We start from the raw sequence: 19106 nt of genomic DNA, 5'->3' as shown, positions 1-19106 counted from the left end.
ACTGGTTCACTTGGAAAAATTTGTTGTGGCCCTTTGTCCCTTTAACTCACCTCTGTTATGGGATATAACTGAGTGTGTTGTTTGAGACAGAAAGCAGAAGAGGAATGGGCAAAATAAATCATACCACTCTCATCTCCTTTCCAAGGTTTTCTCCCTCAAATTTCATTGGCTCTGAAGAACACTGATACTATTGCGACCCTGTATTCCTATCTGTCACAAAAAATTGCTTTGCTAAACACTTAAAACTCCAAACTGACTGAGATGGTATTTTGGAAGCATTACTATAGCAAGAATTAATATTTGCTATTCTTAAGCATGAAGAACTACACCAAATGTTTTATAGATGCCACTTCTTTAGTCCTCACAATAACACATGAAGCCTATACTCAGATTGTTCCCACTTCATGGATGAGGAAACAAGGCACAGAGGGAAAGTGAATGTAGCACAGCCTTGAGAGCCATGCTAAGGACTTTGAATTTTGTTTTATGAAGGGGAGTGCCATAATTATATCTGTTTTGAGAGATAATTCAGGTAAGAATGTATGAGAGCTATACAGGAAGTGATAAGCACCAAGTTGATGAAAACTAAACAGGAGACCATTGTTCACTCTCTTTCCCCATAGACTGCAGCCCTGCAGAACTATGAGCTTCTGTCCAAATATGCCGAGGACTTAAGGATCATGCATCTTTCTGTCTAGTTTTTCATGTTGTGGTAGTACCACTCTTCCCTTTGACCCACTAGCAAACCCTAATCCATCTACAAGAGCCAGTTTATCGGGTCATTCCTTTCTGAAGCATGGGCTACCATGCTACTTGCTTGTGTGAAAGCACAATGTGAAACTCAGAGCAGGGAGATAGGAACCAGACTGATTTGTGCAGCTTCTAAAAAGCTGTGGCCTTTCCTAGGCAGTGTGGGTATAGAAATTTTAGATGATGTTTTGGCACTTCATAAGCCTCTAGAAATTGTGTCTATTTTAATTAATTTCTCATCCTAAGGTGTCCCTTTTCCCCAAGAGACTGAATGGCATGATAGTCTCATTTCCCTTAGGAGTTTAAACATACCATTATCCAAACACTTTCATCTTAGATCAAAATTGCCTTAGTTCCTAAGCCAGCATCTGTGGCTTCCTTCTGCCTTAACTAGATTTTGCCTTCTTGCCTATTGTGGTAGGCTGAATAATGTCCCCTACCCCCAAGATTCCCATGGCTCGATGCCTGAAACCTATGACTAGGTTACCTCATATGGCCAGAAAAAAAGTTGACACATGTGTTAGGATGTTAAGATAGTAAGGTTATTCTGGTTGATCCAATTGGGCCCAATGTGTACACACAGCTCCTTATTAGAGAATGTCAGAGGAGAGGGCAGATGTGACAACAAAAGCTGAGGCTGGAATGATACACTTCAAACTTGGAAGAAAGGGCCCCAAGCCAAGGAATGGAGGTGGCTTCTAGTGGCTGAGAAAGGTAAGGAGAAAGAATGCCCTCTAAAGCCAGAAGGAACACAGCCCTGAGGACATGTTGAGTTCAGCCCATTAAGACTTATTTTGAATTTGTGATCTTCAGGACTGTGAGAAATAAATTTGTGTTGTGTAAGTCACTGAGTTTGTGAGAATTTGTTACACAAGCAATAGTTAACTAATATACCCATGTTGCAACATCTTCTTTTCTCCCCAAAGTGTAGTAACATCTTCCCAAAATGTGAATGAAAACATCAGCTTGCACTGCTCCTGGTTTCCATGGCTGTTGAACATGTAATATTAACACCTTTAATGTTAGGGAATGCAAGGGAGAATACTGAACTGCAAATAAGGCAACTCCTCAACCTGAAAATGCCCAGGGAAAAAAATTTCTATTCAAGACATCTGCATGCTTAGAGGAATACTAACATATAAATATAATAAGAACAAAACTGGTAGGTTTGCAAAATAGGGATCCATTGTAGGCAGCAATATGAATACAAAAACTGTTTTTAATTTTCATTTTTGTAGAATATCAACATTTTCAAAAAACTTATAAAGATTAAGCTATTTTAATGCAGTTTCTCAAAGTATTAATAGAGTAACATTAACTATTCTTTTCAAATTGTATTTTTATTAATTTTCTAATAATAATGTAGTAGAGTCTAAGTCTTAAAGGGATAAAATCAGGGTCTGACTTATTTAGTTAATTAAAAAAAAGCCTAGGAAACTAGTAATGATTAAATGCTATTATTAACAAAACTAAGAAATGCAGGAAATATGCATTTATGAAATAATACAGTCACCTATACATGCAAATATCTATCAGCCAACATGTAGCACCAAGCAAATTTATTCCTTATAAAACAAACCCTTCTTCAAATCATTTTTTTTCTTAAAATTCTGGAGGTGTTTTCTTGTAAGAAAAAAATGATATGACATCACTATTTTCTGCTCTATTATGAAGCAATATTTTGACGAAATCACACCTCGATTCATATTATTTATTTATTTAAGATTTGAAGGATAATATAAGCATTAGAAGATACTTTTTTAGTTAGAGCGAATGTGTGTGTATGTGTGTGGTGGGTATAACACCCAAACTTGTTATATAGCAAAGTACACATTTAGCCAGGTAGAAACTACCTCTTCATGAGTTTTCCAATTAATGCCTTAAAGAAGGAGACTTGCCCTGCAAGGCAAACTCTACTCCCATTCTTCAGTGTAGCTCTGCAGGAAAAAGAGAAGAGATGCACCTTTTGGTGCCTGGATTCCAAAACAAGATCAGACAGAGGGACAGAGGGACAAAGGGCAGCACCAACTGTACAGGGCCAGAACTCACATCATCTGGGCGGTGGCACAGTGGGGTCCTGGCTTGATCATCTCCAGGTTGGTGATGTCCTTGGCATTGACTTTGTACCTGGTCTTTGCACACATGCACTGAAACTCCCTATCTTCTTCAGGGTCCTCTGAGGGTGACAGAAAGGGTGAGGAGCCAGGAGTAGGGGAGGGAGGAGGATTTCAGGAGTGGCCAGAGGCACCTTGCCAATCTCCCTGCCCCACCCCCACCCCTGCCCTTGTCCTTCATTTCCTTAGCCATGAATTGCATTTCCAGAGGGAAGGTATATTCACAGTGGCAGTGCGCTTGTGCAGAGCTTGGCACAGTGCCCGCACACTTTGCAAGCCCAGGACAATAGAGCTGGAACCCTTAACTTTAAGGACACTGCCTCAGCACTCCGGGGGTTCCTGGATTCAATCCTGCTGCTCCCATGGGTCAGTCCCTCCCCTCTTTGCTTCTGCTCTCACCACCTCTGGCGACTTTGACCACAGCTGATAGGAGCAATAGCCCCAGGAGCAGCAGCCCGGGTTTGAGCTGGCTGCAGAGGCTGCAGGAGCGCAATATGAGGCCCATGTCCTGGAGTTTCCAGCGGGATCCAAGTGCTCAGGGCAAGTGGGGGCTAGGGTTCCCAGGCCCGCGGCTCCAGCGATGTCCCCGCCTCTTTTATCCCTCCTGCTGGTCCAGTCCGGAAACCTGGGATGGGGAATGAGGAACTGGGGTGCTGAAGCTAAGTCATTTCAGAGAAGAGTTGGGCTCTAGCCAGGCAAGATTAAATAAAACAACCCAAAAAAGGGCTAGAGTCAGCTGCCTTGGCCTTAAGTTGGCAGCAGGAGCCACATCTCCAACCCTAACTGAAATATGCACACATTTATGTAGTTTAAAATACTAGTACTCAATCTTATAAGGTCTATGTTTTCTTTATGTGGAACCCAGAGCGCTCTGTGGTCACCATGCAGTTTACACAGTGCATACCTTTGAGACCCAGACAATTTCTGTTTCCTTCTTAACTAGCTCCTGCATTACCAAAAACTGCCCTTAGACCCTGCCTTTCTGGTTGACTTCTGTTGAGTTTGGCTACTACTGTGTAGTTAAAGCTGTGTTGTTTGTAATTGTTTTCTGCTATTGAAAAGTGCAATTCATTCTCTAGGCAATGACTGTCTTCAGAATTTCACCTGAATGTGGAAGCCTTCTCCAGTCTCTTGGATGAGATTTACCAGCATCACTAACCATCTTCCCATATACTGTAAGAAACGAGGTCAATTATCCTCATTACTCATAATCTTACATATATTACAAAAGTTGTATTTGATTTTTTAAAAAAAATATTGGAGCTTGAATTATTCTCCATTTGTCTTCATCCCAGATAATATTCCAGAAGAGAGAACAGGAGAGTTTGGTGGGCCATGTGTCCCAGTCCCAGTGAAGGGTGAGATGGGCTGTATTGCTGGTGGGGAACAACAATGTTCTCTGAAGGAGGATACAGAGTCTGGGAGTTGAGTGTGTAAATGATGTGGAGGTAAGGGTGGAAGGTATGTCACAGAATCCCACACAGGAAAGGTGAAGAGATCAACATGAACTGTCTTCCTTTTCTTGAAAAGGAGTGGCTTGGCTGTTATCAGGACTAGGGATATGCACATTCTAATTCTGGTATATGCTGGATTCTCTCTGTCACACAAATTAGTAGTGGTGAAGGACATTAGGAGACTGCAGCATGGAACATCTGCAGAAATGTGCATAGTGCAAACTGAATCCCTGGGGCTGGAATGTTCTTTCTCCTATTCTCACACCACCTGTCTTTTTAGTTGGCTAAGTTCTGTTCATGTTTTTGGTATTGGTTTAGATAACAACTTCCTCAGAGGAGCCTGAAGTGACACTCTATTATGCTCCTTTGTTGTTCTCTCTTGCAGTACCCCAGTCTTTCCTGTTTCACACCATAATACACATATACATGGTATGCTCAGACACATGTGTTGGAGTGTGTTTAACAGTGTTTAAAATGTTTTTTTCTTTTTGCCTCAATGGAAAGCTCTAGGAGGTTAGAGGTCATGGTTATCACTCATTTAGTACACTGGTAGGGGCCTAATACATATCGCTACACTAAGAATGATCAACACATGTTGAAAATGGTTATGAAGCTCTGACTCATTCATGTGTTCCCTTGTACAATTGCTGCAGATCTCTCCATACTGACATGTGCCACATATAGTTTACTCTTCTGTCCACATGTCTGCCTCTCTTAGCTGAACAGTGAGTGAGATCTTCAAGGGCAATTCTCCATGGCATATATTTAGAAAATTCAACATCTAATATAATAATGGTTGTTATAGGACATGGTGTAAATCATGGTTTATGGAACTGAAACTTGAGTCTCCTTTTGGGTTAGCAGCAGAGCAAATGGAGAGGAGGGATTGTTTTGAACATGGTAAAGCAAAACATTGAATTTGTATAACCATATCCCCAGATTTTAATAATTTCAAAGTAGAGGAATCCAGGCAATAGTGTGGGGCAATAAAGTTATCCTTTCTATGCACTTACACAAAATAATACAATGTGTCCATACAACAATAATAAATGACCTGTGTATCTTGGAGATGTAAGCATAGTGCAAACACTGTGTCCTATCTCATGAGATGGCCCTGCCAACTTTTTGTAGGAAACCACTATTGACTGAGATACCCAAGCTTCTTTTAATTTTTGGATAAAAACTAATGTAAATGGCTTCAATCTTCATTTACTGTTTTGTGCCATGCTTATGTATATTTTTGTTACCTATTACATAATAAGTGTATTTATTTTATAGGCAAAACATTTTAAGGCACTGAAGTTATGACAGTGAGGAGATAATATAAGGAGCCCTTAATAAAGCAAAGCTGAAATGAACTACATTCTTAGTAGGTAAATGTTTCCTAAAGTCCCTTTATAGGTCAGAATTGGTGAACTTACTTATATTCCTATGATCAATACTGTACACACAGTATGGTATTTGTGTATTAAATACTATTTTCTGTGTCCACAACACTATGCGAAAAATAATATAATTTCGTTAGAGAAAGAAGAATCCAGGAAAGTGGTATGGTATAGTGGGTTAGAATACGATTTCAAATCCTCACTATGATCACTCTGCTCACTTAGTATCTGATGTTGGGGTGAGTTTCTGTTCTTTATTTCACCCTATCTTTCTTTTTTTTTTCATTGTTGGGGATTAAAACCCCAAGCCTCATACATGGTGGGCAAGTACTCTATCACTAAACTCTATCCCCAGCCCAGTGTAAATTTCTTCAGAGCCATCTTCAGATTTCTTCTTTGCAGTACTACTAGTAACAATAGTAAACAATTACTAATATTTATTTGTATGACATTCATTGTTTTAAGCACTTTGAATTTAACAACTCTTACTCCTCACATCAGCTCTCTGAGATAGGCAATTACATGATCACCATCTGAGAGATGATGCAATCCAATCAAAGTCAAACAGCCAACAAGTGGGGGAGCCAGGTTACCTAAGTATTCTGGCTCTAGAGAAAAGACTCTTAATCAGATCATTGCCATCTTGTCAGAACTATTTGATCAATGTATGTAAAACACTATGCCTGGCCTTTTAATAGTGATTAGTATTTTCTGATTAATATATCATGTAAAAATCACAGAGATTATCAACTTTGTGAATTTTGTTGGCAATATTGTAAAATACCAAAGTGTAAAACAAAAAAGAGAGAGAGAGAGAGAATTAAAACTCTTTCTCCAAGTCTGTAAATTGATAATATATGATAAATAAATAAATAACATTTCGGTTCATGTTCATATTTCTTTTAAAATAGCAAGGGTGTAAATTTTATGGATTTAGAAATTGATGAAGAATATTGATTTTAAAAAGAACAATTAATAGTCTAGTAAAGTTTAAATTCTCTGTTGTACTTATTTGTAAGTCCAGTTCTAATACTGAAATTGTAATTATGCACACATTATGTAAAGGCAAATATATGCAAAATGTCAGAGTAAAACATTAATATAAAATAAAATGTATCATTTTCTGTCTTTTCTGTTTCAAGAAATGCAGGAGTGTTTTTTATAAAGAATGTCAAGCCTTTCTTCACCATATATTTTCTTGTTCTACTAGTGTTAAGTGTATTCCCTTTAAAGTAAATAACCATTGCTTACAAGACTTACATTCTACAACTTTATTATTTTTAGAGTTTCAAGGCAAAATAAACATTAGAAAAGTTTCCAAAGGATACTTTTAAACAAGCCATCTAGAACAAAAACATTGAAAATCTCTAGTGCCTAAATACATTTAAAATGCATTTATTGAGCAAATATTCCATGCTTGGCTCTGCATGATCACTAGTGTCATTGACTATTGTAAAATCTGTTAATCAACATAGGAACTTTGAACATAACAATAGAGAAAGAAAATTACACAAATGTATTTGGAAAGAAATTTTCAACTAAAGAAATGCAAAGCAAGTACAGTGTTTAGCCAAAAACTGGAGAGTAAACCTTAAATTATATGTTAGTCTTGCTCATTTTCATCTTCTTTCTGTCATCTTTTAGGCAGAGTTCTCACAGTCAAGTAGGATTTGGAGGACAGAATGGAAAATGTACCTGAATTTTTGTATAGTAAAAATGAGTATATGAGTTAATAACTCTAGAAAGTCAAGGCTTCAAAATCCTACCCTTCCTGGGAGATTAAAAAGGGGTTGGTAGAAAATAAACAGATTAAGCAGCTGATTCATCACTTTCCAACAGTTTCTGGATCATTTTCTTGACTCTGGGAGCTTCTGGGTCCAGACAGATTTCCCTCCCATCCTTCAGTGTAGCTCTGCAAGACAAAACACAATTATCTGTGAGTATCCTAGGTTGGAACAGATCCATGAGACTGGAGAAAGTAGTGTAGGTGGGAGGAGTTGGAGGGCTTCCTTAATGAAGCAGTGATACAGAAGCAGGAACTTACATCACTTCAACTTTGGCACAGTGGGCCCCTGGTCTGATCACTTCCAAATTTTGGATGTTACTCGGATGAATTCCAGAGATCGTCTTCACACATATGCATCGCAGTTCAACATATGGTTCTACACTTTTGACTATGAGAGAACATAAAACTCTATTAGTGGTCATGGTTATTTTCCTCAGTTTCTTTATTTGTAAATTCAGGGTAATTGAACCACTCCCATAAGACAATGGCATATAATTGATAAACCTTTAGTAATATGGCTAGCAGATTGCATAGCACAACACATCTGTAATGCCCACTAAGCTCAGCTCCTTCACTTAGGGTCACTAGTATAAAGGCATTTGCTAGCCCTAGAAGGGCCAGGATAGTCATCCCCTCAAGTCCCCCCTGCACAACTGCAACAAAACAGCTATAGCTGCTGGACAGCAGAGGCTCTAGATTCACCTTTCCCTAAATTTCTCTTGCGTTGTCCAGTGGTAGAGGGAACCAGCACAGTCAGGAACAGTGACAGCAGCAGCAACACCTGCAGGACACGAACCGGTCTGGTATTGGTACAGAAGGAGGTGGCACTGGGTCTGAGGCTCATGGTGCAGAAGACAGAGCTAGAGCTGTTTCCAGAGCCAGGAGACCACAGCCTGAAGGTGCGTTGCTGCCTAGAAGTCTGCAGCTAAGTGGCTTTATATGCCCTCCAGATGTCTTTGATATGACTGCTTCAAGACCAGTAAGGAGGAAGAAGTTAGGAAAGGGGAAGTGAGGGTGTGTACTGATAGACCCGTAAATGCATGCTTAAGTCATACCACCCAGAAAACATCAGACAGATCAAAATTCCTGCTAAATTAGTTGCATTTTATGAGTCATTTCACATCCCTACTCTCCTTTTCTCAATACATATATCCCTTACATACATATAAGCACTCTACTTAGGGAGGTAAGAACCAGATTAAAATACTGCATGTCTTTTCTTTGTATCAACTGGGTAACAATATGCCTGCCTCTCCTATGATACAGTTTATAGGCTTAATAGATATTTGGTGAACATCTGAAGACATAAGCATGTGGCCCCTGAAGAAAGAGAGTTGTTTCCTTTTACAAATGGCAAAGAAAGCAGATATTTTGGTCTTGGCTGTTGAAAAATGTCAGGATTTGTTTGAAGTATGTGGATAAAGTATGAGCCAATTACCACCAAAGGCTCACCTTGGATATTAGTTGATGGGTTTCTTTCTGCCTTCTGAATAAATTACATTTTGTAATTTCATTAAGAAAGTAGAAGCAGACACATTCTCCTTTGAATTATAAAATAAGCTACTTATTTTTACCATCTGAGTATACCCCAGAGAAAGAAACAGCACATTTTTCTTTTTATTTTTAATCAAACAAAGATAGATAACATAATCTGTTGTAAAAAATTCCTATACAGTGCATATATGTGGAATAAAATGTTCAAGCTCCTCTTCATACTTAACTCCATATTATTGCTCTTATAGAAATCACCATTAACAATTTGGCATTTGTTTTATATTCTATCTACATTCATTTATACACATAAACATATACAGAAAGGCATATATAACACATAGATAAAACATACATAGAGATAGGCATAGTCCTTTTTTTATAAGTGGAATCATTCTGTTGGGATCATTATACAGCTTACTCTTGTCTTTCAAAAGCAATGAGTGAAACACAAAGGATTTAAACATTTTTTATGCTCTCCTTCTTTTTCTGCCCATCACAACCCTCCAAAACATATTGTAAATGATATTTATTGGCCCACCAAACACTTTTATTCTCTCCATACTTAATTCTACCCAAACTTCTTTTGTGTTTTATTTAGTTAGATTATTCAACAATCCTTAATCCATTGGAGGAAAAGATGTAGAACATCTTATGAATTAGTGGTACTACTTGAGTTGATTGGTAGCAGGAAAGGCGTGAGCATGTAGCATAATAACATTACATCAGTATTAATCAACAAATGTGTCTTGTCACACACACACAAAATCACATCATCAGCAAGATTCATGAGGAAGTACTAACAAAGTCCATTTCATTAAAATTTCAACTTCTTTTTAGTGCATATTTAAGGTAAAACAACTTTTTACTAGTTTCTCTTTATTCAAGAAATAACGATTAAGTATCTATTATGTGCAAGGCATTATAAAATTTTCATTGAATTTATTCGTTTAACTCTTTTTTAAAAAAGTAAGTCCTAAAATATTTGCACAAAAAAATGAGATAAAAATGAATTGGATACTACTACAATTACTTTGACTACTGCTGTTAACTGCTATTTCTGTTACAATTTTCTTCCATTTCCATAATGAGACACACAATACAGATGGTCATAAACTGTCTGTACAAAATGGGTAAAATATATTTTAAAATAAGTTATTCAATTAAAAGCAGCTAACTCATAAAAAAATTAGAATTTAAATGAATGCTAAAAGTAGAAGCAAATGCCAGAGGTTCTTGGGTTTTAAAATAACTTGACAGGCTTTTTTGAATCTTGCATTTTCAGTGTGTGTGTGTGTGTGTGTGTGTGTGTGTGTGTTATTTCTTGTCCCTTTAAGTCACCTTATAAGTAGCAGAGTCATTCAGGAAACAAGCAAGTTTTTCTAAGACCCAAAATACAACTTATCAGTTAGCTATTTTAAATAAAATATTTAAAGACCTTGGAGGACTATTATCCATTAAAATTAAGACATATATAAACTCTGCTTTATATAGAACATTTTGAAAAGCTGTCTTTTAAATCCTTCTTCCAAGTATACAGGAAATAAACTATCATCTGCAAATTGGTCATAAAAGCAATTGGTACAGAAGATCCTTGGGTACCAAAACTTGGGATTCATCTGTTAAAGTACCTTAGTCAACAAATTAAAATACTAGAGAACAAACATTTTCCATAAATGTTGAAAACAAATGTGTTTTCTGTATACCTCTTGAGTTGACAAGAATTGTCCAGACCTCAATGATTCTGGCACTCATGTTTATTGAGTGCTTGCTAAATACTGTCCAGAGGTAAAGCATGGAGTAGGGGCGGGGATGAGTGGAGAGGATGAAGGAGCTAAAGGGAAATATCTTCCTGGGTGCTGTAACATAAGAAGACTGAAAAGTTTTACAGATCTGAGAATTTTTATTTTGAATAACATCATTTGTTGAATATCAGATACATGAATGTTACCCAGTTTTACTACTTAGTCATCTGAGAAAATTGAAATACAATGTTGTTTGTAAACTGCAAACACATTAAATTGTTACCGAGTACCATTGATCCTCTTTGGCTATGTAATAAGTCAACCTTACACTTGATAACTTAGAGGCTGCTGTCTTCCTCTTCCTTGTGCTCACTTTAGTGAGCCTCGTCAGACAGTGACCAAAACTGCTGAAAAATCAAGAGGGGCCTCATTCACTTGGGAGGTACTGGCTGCTGGCAGCTGGCTGCTGACACCTCTGCTGAGATAGCCAGGTGCTCCTCAGGACTCCTGGGGCAATGATCCTCCTCCTGTTGCTCCTTTACTTCTCCACAATAAGCAGAAAGAAGGTGGTAGGAAGGAAGAGAGGGAGAAGAGAGCAGGGATAGGAAGGAAAGGAAAAAGAAAAGACACAAACTTTTTTTACTCCTTCCTCCTTCTTTCCTTCTCTTCCATCTCTCCTCTCTCCTTCTCTTTTTCTCCTTTCCCCTCTCTTCCCTTCCCTTCCTCTCTCCATTCAAGAAAATCTTTGTTTCATGGAAAACTAAGTTATTTTCTACAAAAAAAGCCTTAATTCAAACTGAAATTTCTTCTTTATTACCTTAGAATCATAAGGATCCTGCACAGAATCTGGTATATAAAAATTTGTAAGTAAATGTCAATATATTGACTTTTTTATTGTTGAATGTCTATAGGAATGATAGGGGATCATGTATTTTAATAATGTCACCATGTCATTAACAGAAAATATGTAAGGAATATTTAGTTTCCGGAAGGCTCTTAAAAAAGATTCAGCAATAAATTCTTAGCAGTATTAAATATCATTCTTACATAGGTAGAAGGGATATGGGTAAATTTAGAACACTTGGAAGGGAGCTAATATTTATCAAGCATTTACTTTGTTCCAGAAAATCCCCCTGGGAAAGCCTGTTAGATAGGTTTTATTATACTAGTATACAGATGTGAGAATTGAGGGGCAGAGAGTTAAATAAATTGTCAAGGTCACATAGCTGTAAATACTCAGAACTAGATTTAAAAGACAACTGCTCCAAATTTGTGCTGCACCACAAACTGTAAAGGATACCTACACCCTTCCTGAAAATGAATCAATTATTTTTTGCTTTTTCCAATCCTAGAGTGGATCAGAAATAAACATAAATTTATGTGGCAAGGCGATTTTGCAAAGCAGGAGTCAGGTATTTTTGCAATTTCTCTGTATTGAAATAGAATAGAATTTGTAGAAATGAATTTTTAGATCTAAACTTTAGGTTGTCCTATGTCACTATCCCTCTTTGCATATTTGATGTATCAACAATCCTTCCCAGAAATATAATAATTCTGCTGACTAAGAGAAAACCAGGATCATCAGCCAAAATCAGAATCACACACACTCTGCTTTTCTTCCTGGATTTAGTCATGCCCATTCTGTTTGTCAAAGTTCTCATTTTGTGACATCCAGGAAGGTCTTTTGAGGTGATGTATGTAAGAGTTACCCACAGCAATTCTTTTCCTCATGCAATAATTAAAACTAAGAAAAACAAAGCCACTAGTCATATTTGACCATAGATCTTGTCATACCTTCGGTAACTGAGGGATTAAGCGAATGTGTCACACCCAGAGGCAAGTATGGTAAAATGAATGAAGGATCTTATACACTTAAAATTGTCTGAATTGGGTCCAATCACACAGAGTAGATTTTAGCTGACCACTTGTTTAATTCCAAGTGATTTCACATATGAGAGAGAGTTTCAGGTGGATAAGACAATGAAAACAGTACTTAGGAGTCATTATGAGGAACCTAGAAGACATCCCTAGAAGACATACATTAGATTACTTTTCCCCAGATACAGTAGTCCTTGAGCTTGCCAGTGGCATAATCAAGTAGTAATGATAGAAATAGTGACCAGTAGCTGTCATTGGGATACTTGCACAGGTTGCACTTTGGTAATACACTGTAATGTATTTTTTCTTCTTTACAGAATGAGCATGACAACAAGAATTGCAAAGATATTAGAAACAAGGTCTTATTCTATGGTCTGTATATAAACTTAACTTTAAATCTTGCTACTGGGAGAAACAAAGACCTTGAAGTGATGATGAAGCAAAAAAGAACTAGTAATATTTATTTTCTCTCAAAACTTCTCTTTTACCACCTAAAGGTCATTTAATATGCTTTCATCTATTATTATCATACATTTATTCAATAAGTGTTTGATGTAACAAATTTTAGTATAACAAATTTTAGAGCTCAAACATTTATGATAATTTAGTTTGAGTGTTTCCTAAAATTCATGGGATCCCCCCCAAAAAAGGTACTATTTGAGAAAAGAAAGAGACCACTTAAGTTCAATGTTTTCTTAAAATTTAGAGCCATTTTGTTCTTCTCTATATTGTTGGAAAAATTGTCACCCATCTTCTTGAAAGTATAACAGATTTTTCCATAACTTGTATCTTTTTGTTTCTTTCTCTCTCTTTCTGTTATATAGCTATATCAATATGTAATAATAGAAAATTCATTAATCTAACTTATATTTTATATATAATGAGAGAGCAAAAGCTACAGGAAAACCTAGGTTAGATATAAATGTTAATAATATTAGTACTTACTAAAATAAATACATGCCAATATAAGTATATACGTTAATGCAATTGCAGTGTGTGTGTGTGTGTGTGTTTATATTAGTTAGTCTCCTTCTTTTCCTTTCCTTTCTTGCTTGTCATAAGAATGGGATATTTATATGAAATTACTATTTAGTACTAAAAAGACAGTAGGGCTTGTTTAGTCTCAATTACTCATCTGTTTAAATACCCATTGTGTGTTCAGTGCTGTCCTAAAAACAGCAGTAAACACTGTCCTTGTCCTCATGGAGATTACTGTGTAATTGAAATAGATCGACACTAACACCATAACTACTTGCGTATAGATTCCATAAATTCAATAGTCACTTTGGTGAGAAAATATTACAAAGGAAAAAGACAAGCAAGGAATCTCAATCTGGTAGGAGGAAGGGTCAGGATGCATGGAGGAAGTGAGAGGAAGGATGGGAGTTATTATGAAAGTGAGGGGTGTGTGTTACGGGATGAAGAAGTTGTGTAAGCCAAAGCCCTTCCTTGTTGGGTTACCTGAAGACAAGGAGAAGAGAATAGGTTAATCAATACCTACTATGAGCCAGGTAGTACACTACAGGGCAACTTGGGTCAGGAAAAGTTACTAATTCAATGCCATAATTCTGTGCCACACATTGGCGATACAGAGATGGATGAAATACAGGTGTTACTCTAGGGGAGTTCTCAGAATACTAGGGTGAAAGGACCTACAAACAAATAATAGCAATGCAATATTTGCTATAACTCAGACATCTAGAAGATGCTATGGAAACATCAAAGTGAAAAACAGGAGCTCTGCTTGCAATGGCAAGAAAAACTACATGAAAAAGGTATTGCTTGAGCTTAGTTCTAAAGGATGAGTAATTATCTTCCTATAGGCAAAAATGAGACAAGTTCCTTACAGGTAGAGCCATAAAAAATGGCATGGACCCAAGAACAAACATGCTGTGTTAGGGAACTAAATGCCTGACTGCAAAGAATGTGAGGAAGAAGTAAAGCTGAAGTAATAATCAGCAGTGAGATGAGACAGAACTTCATTAGCCATGCTTAGCAGCATCTAGGAAATAAGGACTATATTAGTCAGCTTTGTGTTACTGTAACAACTACCTGAGATTATGAACTTAAAAAAAGGAAAGGTTTATTTTGACTCAGAGTTTCAGAGCTTTCAGTCTATGACCAATTGGCCCAGGTGTTTTGGGCCTATAGTGGCATTCTGTGATGTGGGAGCACATGGCAAAAGAGGCTATTCACCTCATGGCTGGGTATGAAAAAGAGAGGAAAAGGAGGGGCTTGGATCCTAAAACCATCTTCAAGGACATATCCCTGATGATCTGCAACTTCCCACTAGACCCACCTCCTAAAGTTCCACCACCTCCTAAGAGTGACAAACTGGGGACCCAGTCTTTAACACATGGCCCTTGGGGGAGGGTCATTTGAGGTCCAAACTATAGTAGGAAGCTAGTTAAGAATTGCAGATAGGGAAGCCTTATCCTTTTTGTGTTTTCTATAGATGCCAGGACCTATTGATATCACAAAGGATTTACTGGAGCTTGGAGAAAGTTGAACTGATGCATCAGCATGAGAAAATGAGGGCCCTCTCTGTAAGCCAGAGAGGAGCAGAATTAAGTTTTTGAATAATGTAGAAGTATAGATAAATACAATTCACTGTAACTCTATAAGAAAGAAACAATGTGAGTGAAGTTTAGAAATCTTTTATTTTTTTCTCCCCCCCCATAAGTATTATAAACAAATGAGCCACATAGTTAAAAAATAAAGTGCAATTTTAATATAGTGGATGTGATGTATATATACTTTTAACAAAGTGTTCAAAACCTTTAAAAGATACATTATCAGCATGTAAATATCTTAGCAATAGTATATATTTTTGGATGACCAAATGATGAATTTGTATTTAAATATGTCAAATATGTTTTCGAAACTTTCAGAGTATAGATTGATGTTAAGTTTGCTTTTTACTTAGAAAAACTAAAAAAATGCATTCCTATAAAAACTATAAGTCAGTAATTACCTGTTTCTTGTCTTCATATATTCTAAACAAGTATTTAATGACTGGATTACAGTTGTGCTAATAAAATAGTTAATAAATAGCATACAAAATCAAAATTTAATGAGTAAGTCATGACATTATGCCATACTAAGAAGACACCAAATGTCTAAAATCATAGGAAGAGAATATATTATTCCTTATTGAATTTAAACATTTAGAAATTCCAAATAAGGAAATATATTCTACACATTATTGTATGACACACCCAGCTTTCTAATATATATACATAACTTAAATAGCATACAGGGGTCAAGAGTTAAAAAATTCTGTAACATATTATCCAAGTAAACACACTAAAATATCTTCTATTCCATGGGCAGAATGAGAATAAGAATGTCTCTCCCCCAACAGCATTCCAACAAAACATTCATTGTTAAATTCAAAGCCTTTTCACACACACTATAGGAATGGATTCTAGAAATACAGTGCAGAAGTCACCTTCAATTCAAGACACTTTGAAAGATCAACCACCAATGACTCCTGGCTCACAAAATAGTCAGTTTCCAAGGATTCCAGTAATATAGCAGATAAAATAAAAACAAGTAGCAAGAAATACTATGCTAAATACTTAATAAACTGAGCAAAAAAAAAAATATGAGGGGTAAACAGATTTCCCTTTTCCTTTCAAAGCAGGGAATCCGCACAGAAAGCTACTGGGGGGAAAAATCAACCACTTCTTGTCTTCACTGGTCCAGAGACTCTCTTGGAAAACTTCTCAGCTGAAAGCTGGACAGTCCTTCCAATGCATGTTCCGTTCTCTTAATTTTTGTTTCCACTGTTGAGAAAATAATTATATCAGTTTAACCAGATTTTCATACTTTAGTCTACTCTACCCTATTTTCAAAACACAGTGCCTGGAATGTTGATGAAAATAATAGTAAGATAAATGTAAAGGGTGGAGGGAAAAAATACATCTTTCAATAATGAGCTTTGTATTATGGCTCATGCAAGGGTGATCCAGGTTTTCCCAGTTCCTTCCAGAAAAATTTTCCCTTCTTAACAACCTTTTAATTTTAAGCATGGTCTGGAATGTGGTACCCAAATCCTATAGAGAGAATAAGGAAGGACCTTGTGAAGTCTACCTTTTCCTGAGAAAAGATTAAGAAACTGTAAAGATCAAAGGGGCAAGTACCCGTCCAAAATTTTCTGGACGATTTTCTTGATCAAAGGAGCCTCAGGGTCCAGACAGACTTCCTTTCCGTTCTTCAAGGAGGCTCTACAGAGAGAAAAGGAGGATGCAAGCCTAAGTTATAGGAGCAAAAGACAAGGCTGGAGGAGTCCCTTCTTGCTAAGGTCACAGCGGACACCGCAGCGCAGGAGAACTTACACCACTTCCACCTTGGAGCACTGTGGGCCTGCGGCGATCACCTGGAGATTAGTGACCATTTTGGGGTGAACTCCGGGCGTGGTGGATAAACAAACGCAGCGCAGTTCTCTCACCACAGCCGCTACTGGACCAGCTGGGGAAGAAAGAGTCGTTATCGAAAGGTGCTGGGAGAGCCCTCACCCCCACCCGGCCCAGATGCAGAGGTTGGGACACGCGGTCTTGCTGGGGTGCCTCTGGTGTGTCCCGAGCTCTCACCGTTAGCAAGGGGCGCTGGCGGCGTCAGCAGCAGCAGCAGCGCCAGCAGCGCGCAGAGTGACCGGGAAGGGCGGGGAAGGCGGGGAGAGAGGCTGGGCCGGAGACTCATCATCGCGGACAAAAGAGCGCAGCGAGGGAGCGCGGGTTCGTAGCGTGGAAGAGGCGCGGAGATTTGAGGCTCCAGAGCACTGTGACTTTCTCGAGTCCTTTGCACTCCTTTTATCTGCATTCATCCCTTCCCCCAGGAAGGAAATTCAAGTTGGGATGCTAGGGAAATTCCCTGCACACGGGGGTCGGGGATTGGCGGAGGGGGCTTGTGGAGGGGGGCCTAGACCAGGCGAATTGGTAAAGAGGGTGCCTGGGAGGAGCTGCCAGCACCGGTTTGGAAAGGACTTGGTAGCCCCGCCCCGCAGTGGAGGGAGCTACTCCTCCCTCCCTACACCGGGAGCGATCTTTTGGGGACCTCGTTCCTGGGTAACCTCTTTCTACCTAGGGCAGATGCCTCTGCGAAGGCTCCATCTAGAGAGGAAGATTGGAACTAAAGTAGCGGAGATTTGGCTTTAGACAATTTTCGGTAGATTTTAAATTATTATTATTATTCAGGAAATGTAATCTGTGATTAGAACTGCGCTAAACCGAAAGACCTTGCTCTCCTTTCAGGTAGGTCATTATAAACTTCCTCAGATTACTTAAGGATTCTCTGGAATTCAGTCAGCTTTAGAAACCAAGATGAATGTGTTTCTTCTCTACTTCTGCTTCAAGTAAGTGGCAGGAACTGGCTTCAAGATCAACTACTTACTGGAAATCCTGTACGTGTAAGTTCAGCAAGTATATGCGTTTTGAGGTGGTTTAACAAACAAAAATCTTCAAAACTCACATGCAGGAAATTGCCATAGAAGATGACACCTCGCTTCTAGCAGTTCAACTTATGCTTGAATTAGAAGAGGTTTTGGTCTTCGTGGGGCTGCTGCGGTGTAGGGTGACTGAGGTCTGAAGCCAATACCAGAGATCCACTGTTCTGGCTCTGGCTCCTGGGCCACGTGTGTATGTGCATATGTGATTTAACACAATTTGGAGAAGCTATGGGAAACTGATGAATTTACGAAACTCCTGTGGAAGCTTGATCTTTGAATCAATTTGGCATCAAGACAGAGTCCACTCTAATTTCCCACAAACACCTTCATGGGATGGGGAGGGGGTGCCTCTCCCACAAGCTTGTGGAACCTTCCAGCTTCATGACCAGTGGTGAGCTAGGCTCTTTCCAATACCTGGTCCAGAGCTGAGAGTTGTCTCCCCAATATCAAGTGGTAAAATAACTTTCATAACTGGGGTTTTAATGACCAGACCATCACTCCATGGCAGGTTTACGTATGATATTATGTGATGCATAGGCTTTCTTTCATGGACAACCAACTAAATTCTCTTCTGGATTGTTCTCAAGACCCCTGACCTCACAGTAGGCCAGCAAAGGCAATCAGCAAACATGATGGCAATCAGAAACTAGTCATGGAATGAAACTCTTACTTGTCCCCTGTGAACTTGGGGAATTTTATTAACTCCTCCACCCATCTTTCTTGGAATAACAGCACTTCCATTGCTGAGCAAGAAAGAGTTGTCATTTCTGTTTGGAACTTTTATTCTGGAAGGAAACTTAAGTATCTGGCTTAGGATGGGAAGGAGGTTTGATCTTCTCTGGGAGGGAAGCTAAGTGGGAAGTTCTCTGTCCTGCACAGCTTCCTGATACCATCAGCATCAACCCTGACTCAGCTAGTGTAATCCTTCATCCTTCTGGGGAGTGGTGATCTGTAGAAAGCAGCCTGTGGATTTATTGTATCAACATTTTAGAGATTAGAAGGTATCTAAAGATGACAGATAAGCCTCACTCAAGTGGCTAAGACAAAACTTCAA

At 38.3% G+C, this 19106-nt stretch overlaps 3 protein-coding genes across 3 annotated transcripts; all 3 read right to left on the bottom strand.

Moving 5' to 3' along the window:
- Positions 1-2447: 2447 nt before the first annotated feature.
- Positions 2448-3469, bottom strand: LOC114083869 (platelet factor 4-like). The gene is made up of 3 exons (XM_071614806.1): positions 3264-3469; positions 2800-2926; positions 2448-2687 (listed from the first exon to the last, which is right to left on the bottom strand). Exons 1-3 carry the CDS (start codon positions 3367-3369, stop codon positions 2600-2602), a joined length of 321 nt encoding a protein of 106 aa, XP_071470907.1. The 5' UTR covers positions 3370-3469; the 3' UTR covers positions 2448-2599.
- Positions 3470-6959: 3490 nt separating this feature from the next.
- Ppbp (pro-platelet basic protein) lies at positions 6960-8419 on the bottom strand. The gene is made up of 3 exons (XM_027950859.2): positions 8192-8419; positions 7748-7877; positions 6960-7615 (listed from the first exon to the last, which is right to left on the bottom strand). The coding sequence occupies exons 1-3, from the start codon at positions 8331-8333 to the stop codon at positions 7513-7515; spliced, it is 375 nt and encodes a 124-aa protein (XP_027806660.1). The 5' UTR covers positions 8334-8419; the 3' UTR covers positions 6960-7512.
- A 6825-nt stretch (positions 8420-15244) lies between these two features.
- On the bottom strand, positions 15245-17508 carry LOC114104665 (C-X-C motif chemokine 5-like). The gene is made up of 4 exons (XM_027950882.2): positions 17199-17508; positions 16944-17076; positions 16749-16832; positions 15245-16391 (listed from the first exon to the last, which is right to left on the bottom strand). Exons 1-4 carry the CDS (start codon positions 17425-17427, stop codon positions 16376-16378), a joined length of 462 nt encoding a protein of 153 aa, XP_027806683.1. The 5' UTR covers positions 17428-17508; the 3' UTR covers positions 15245-16375.
- Positions 17509-19106: the final 1598 nt, after the last annotated feature.

This window comes from Marmota flaviventris, chromosome 7 (genome assembly GCF_047511675.1).
Source record: "Marmota flaviventris isolate mMarFla1 chromosome 7, mMarFla1.hap1, whole genome shotgun sequence".
Taxonomy (NCBI): Eukaryota; Metazoa; Chordata; class Mammalia; order Rodentia; family Sciuridae; genus Marmota; species Marmota flaviventris.
This window is presented reverse-complemented; position numbering and strand designations above follow the sequence as displayed.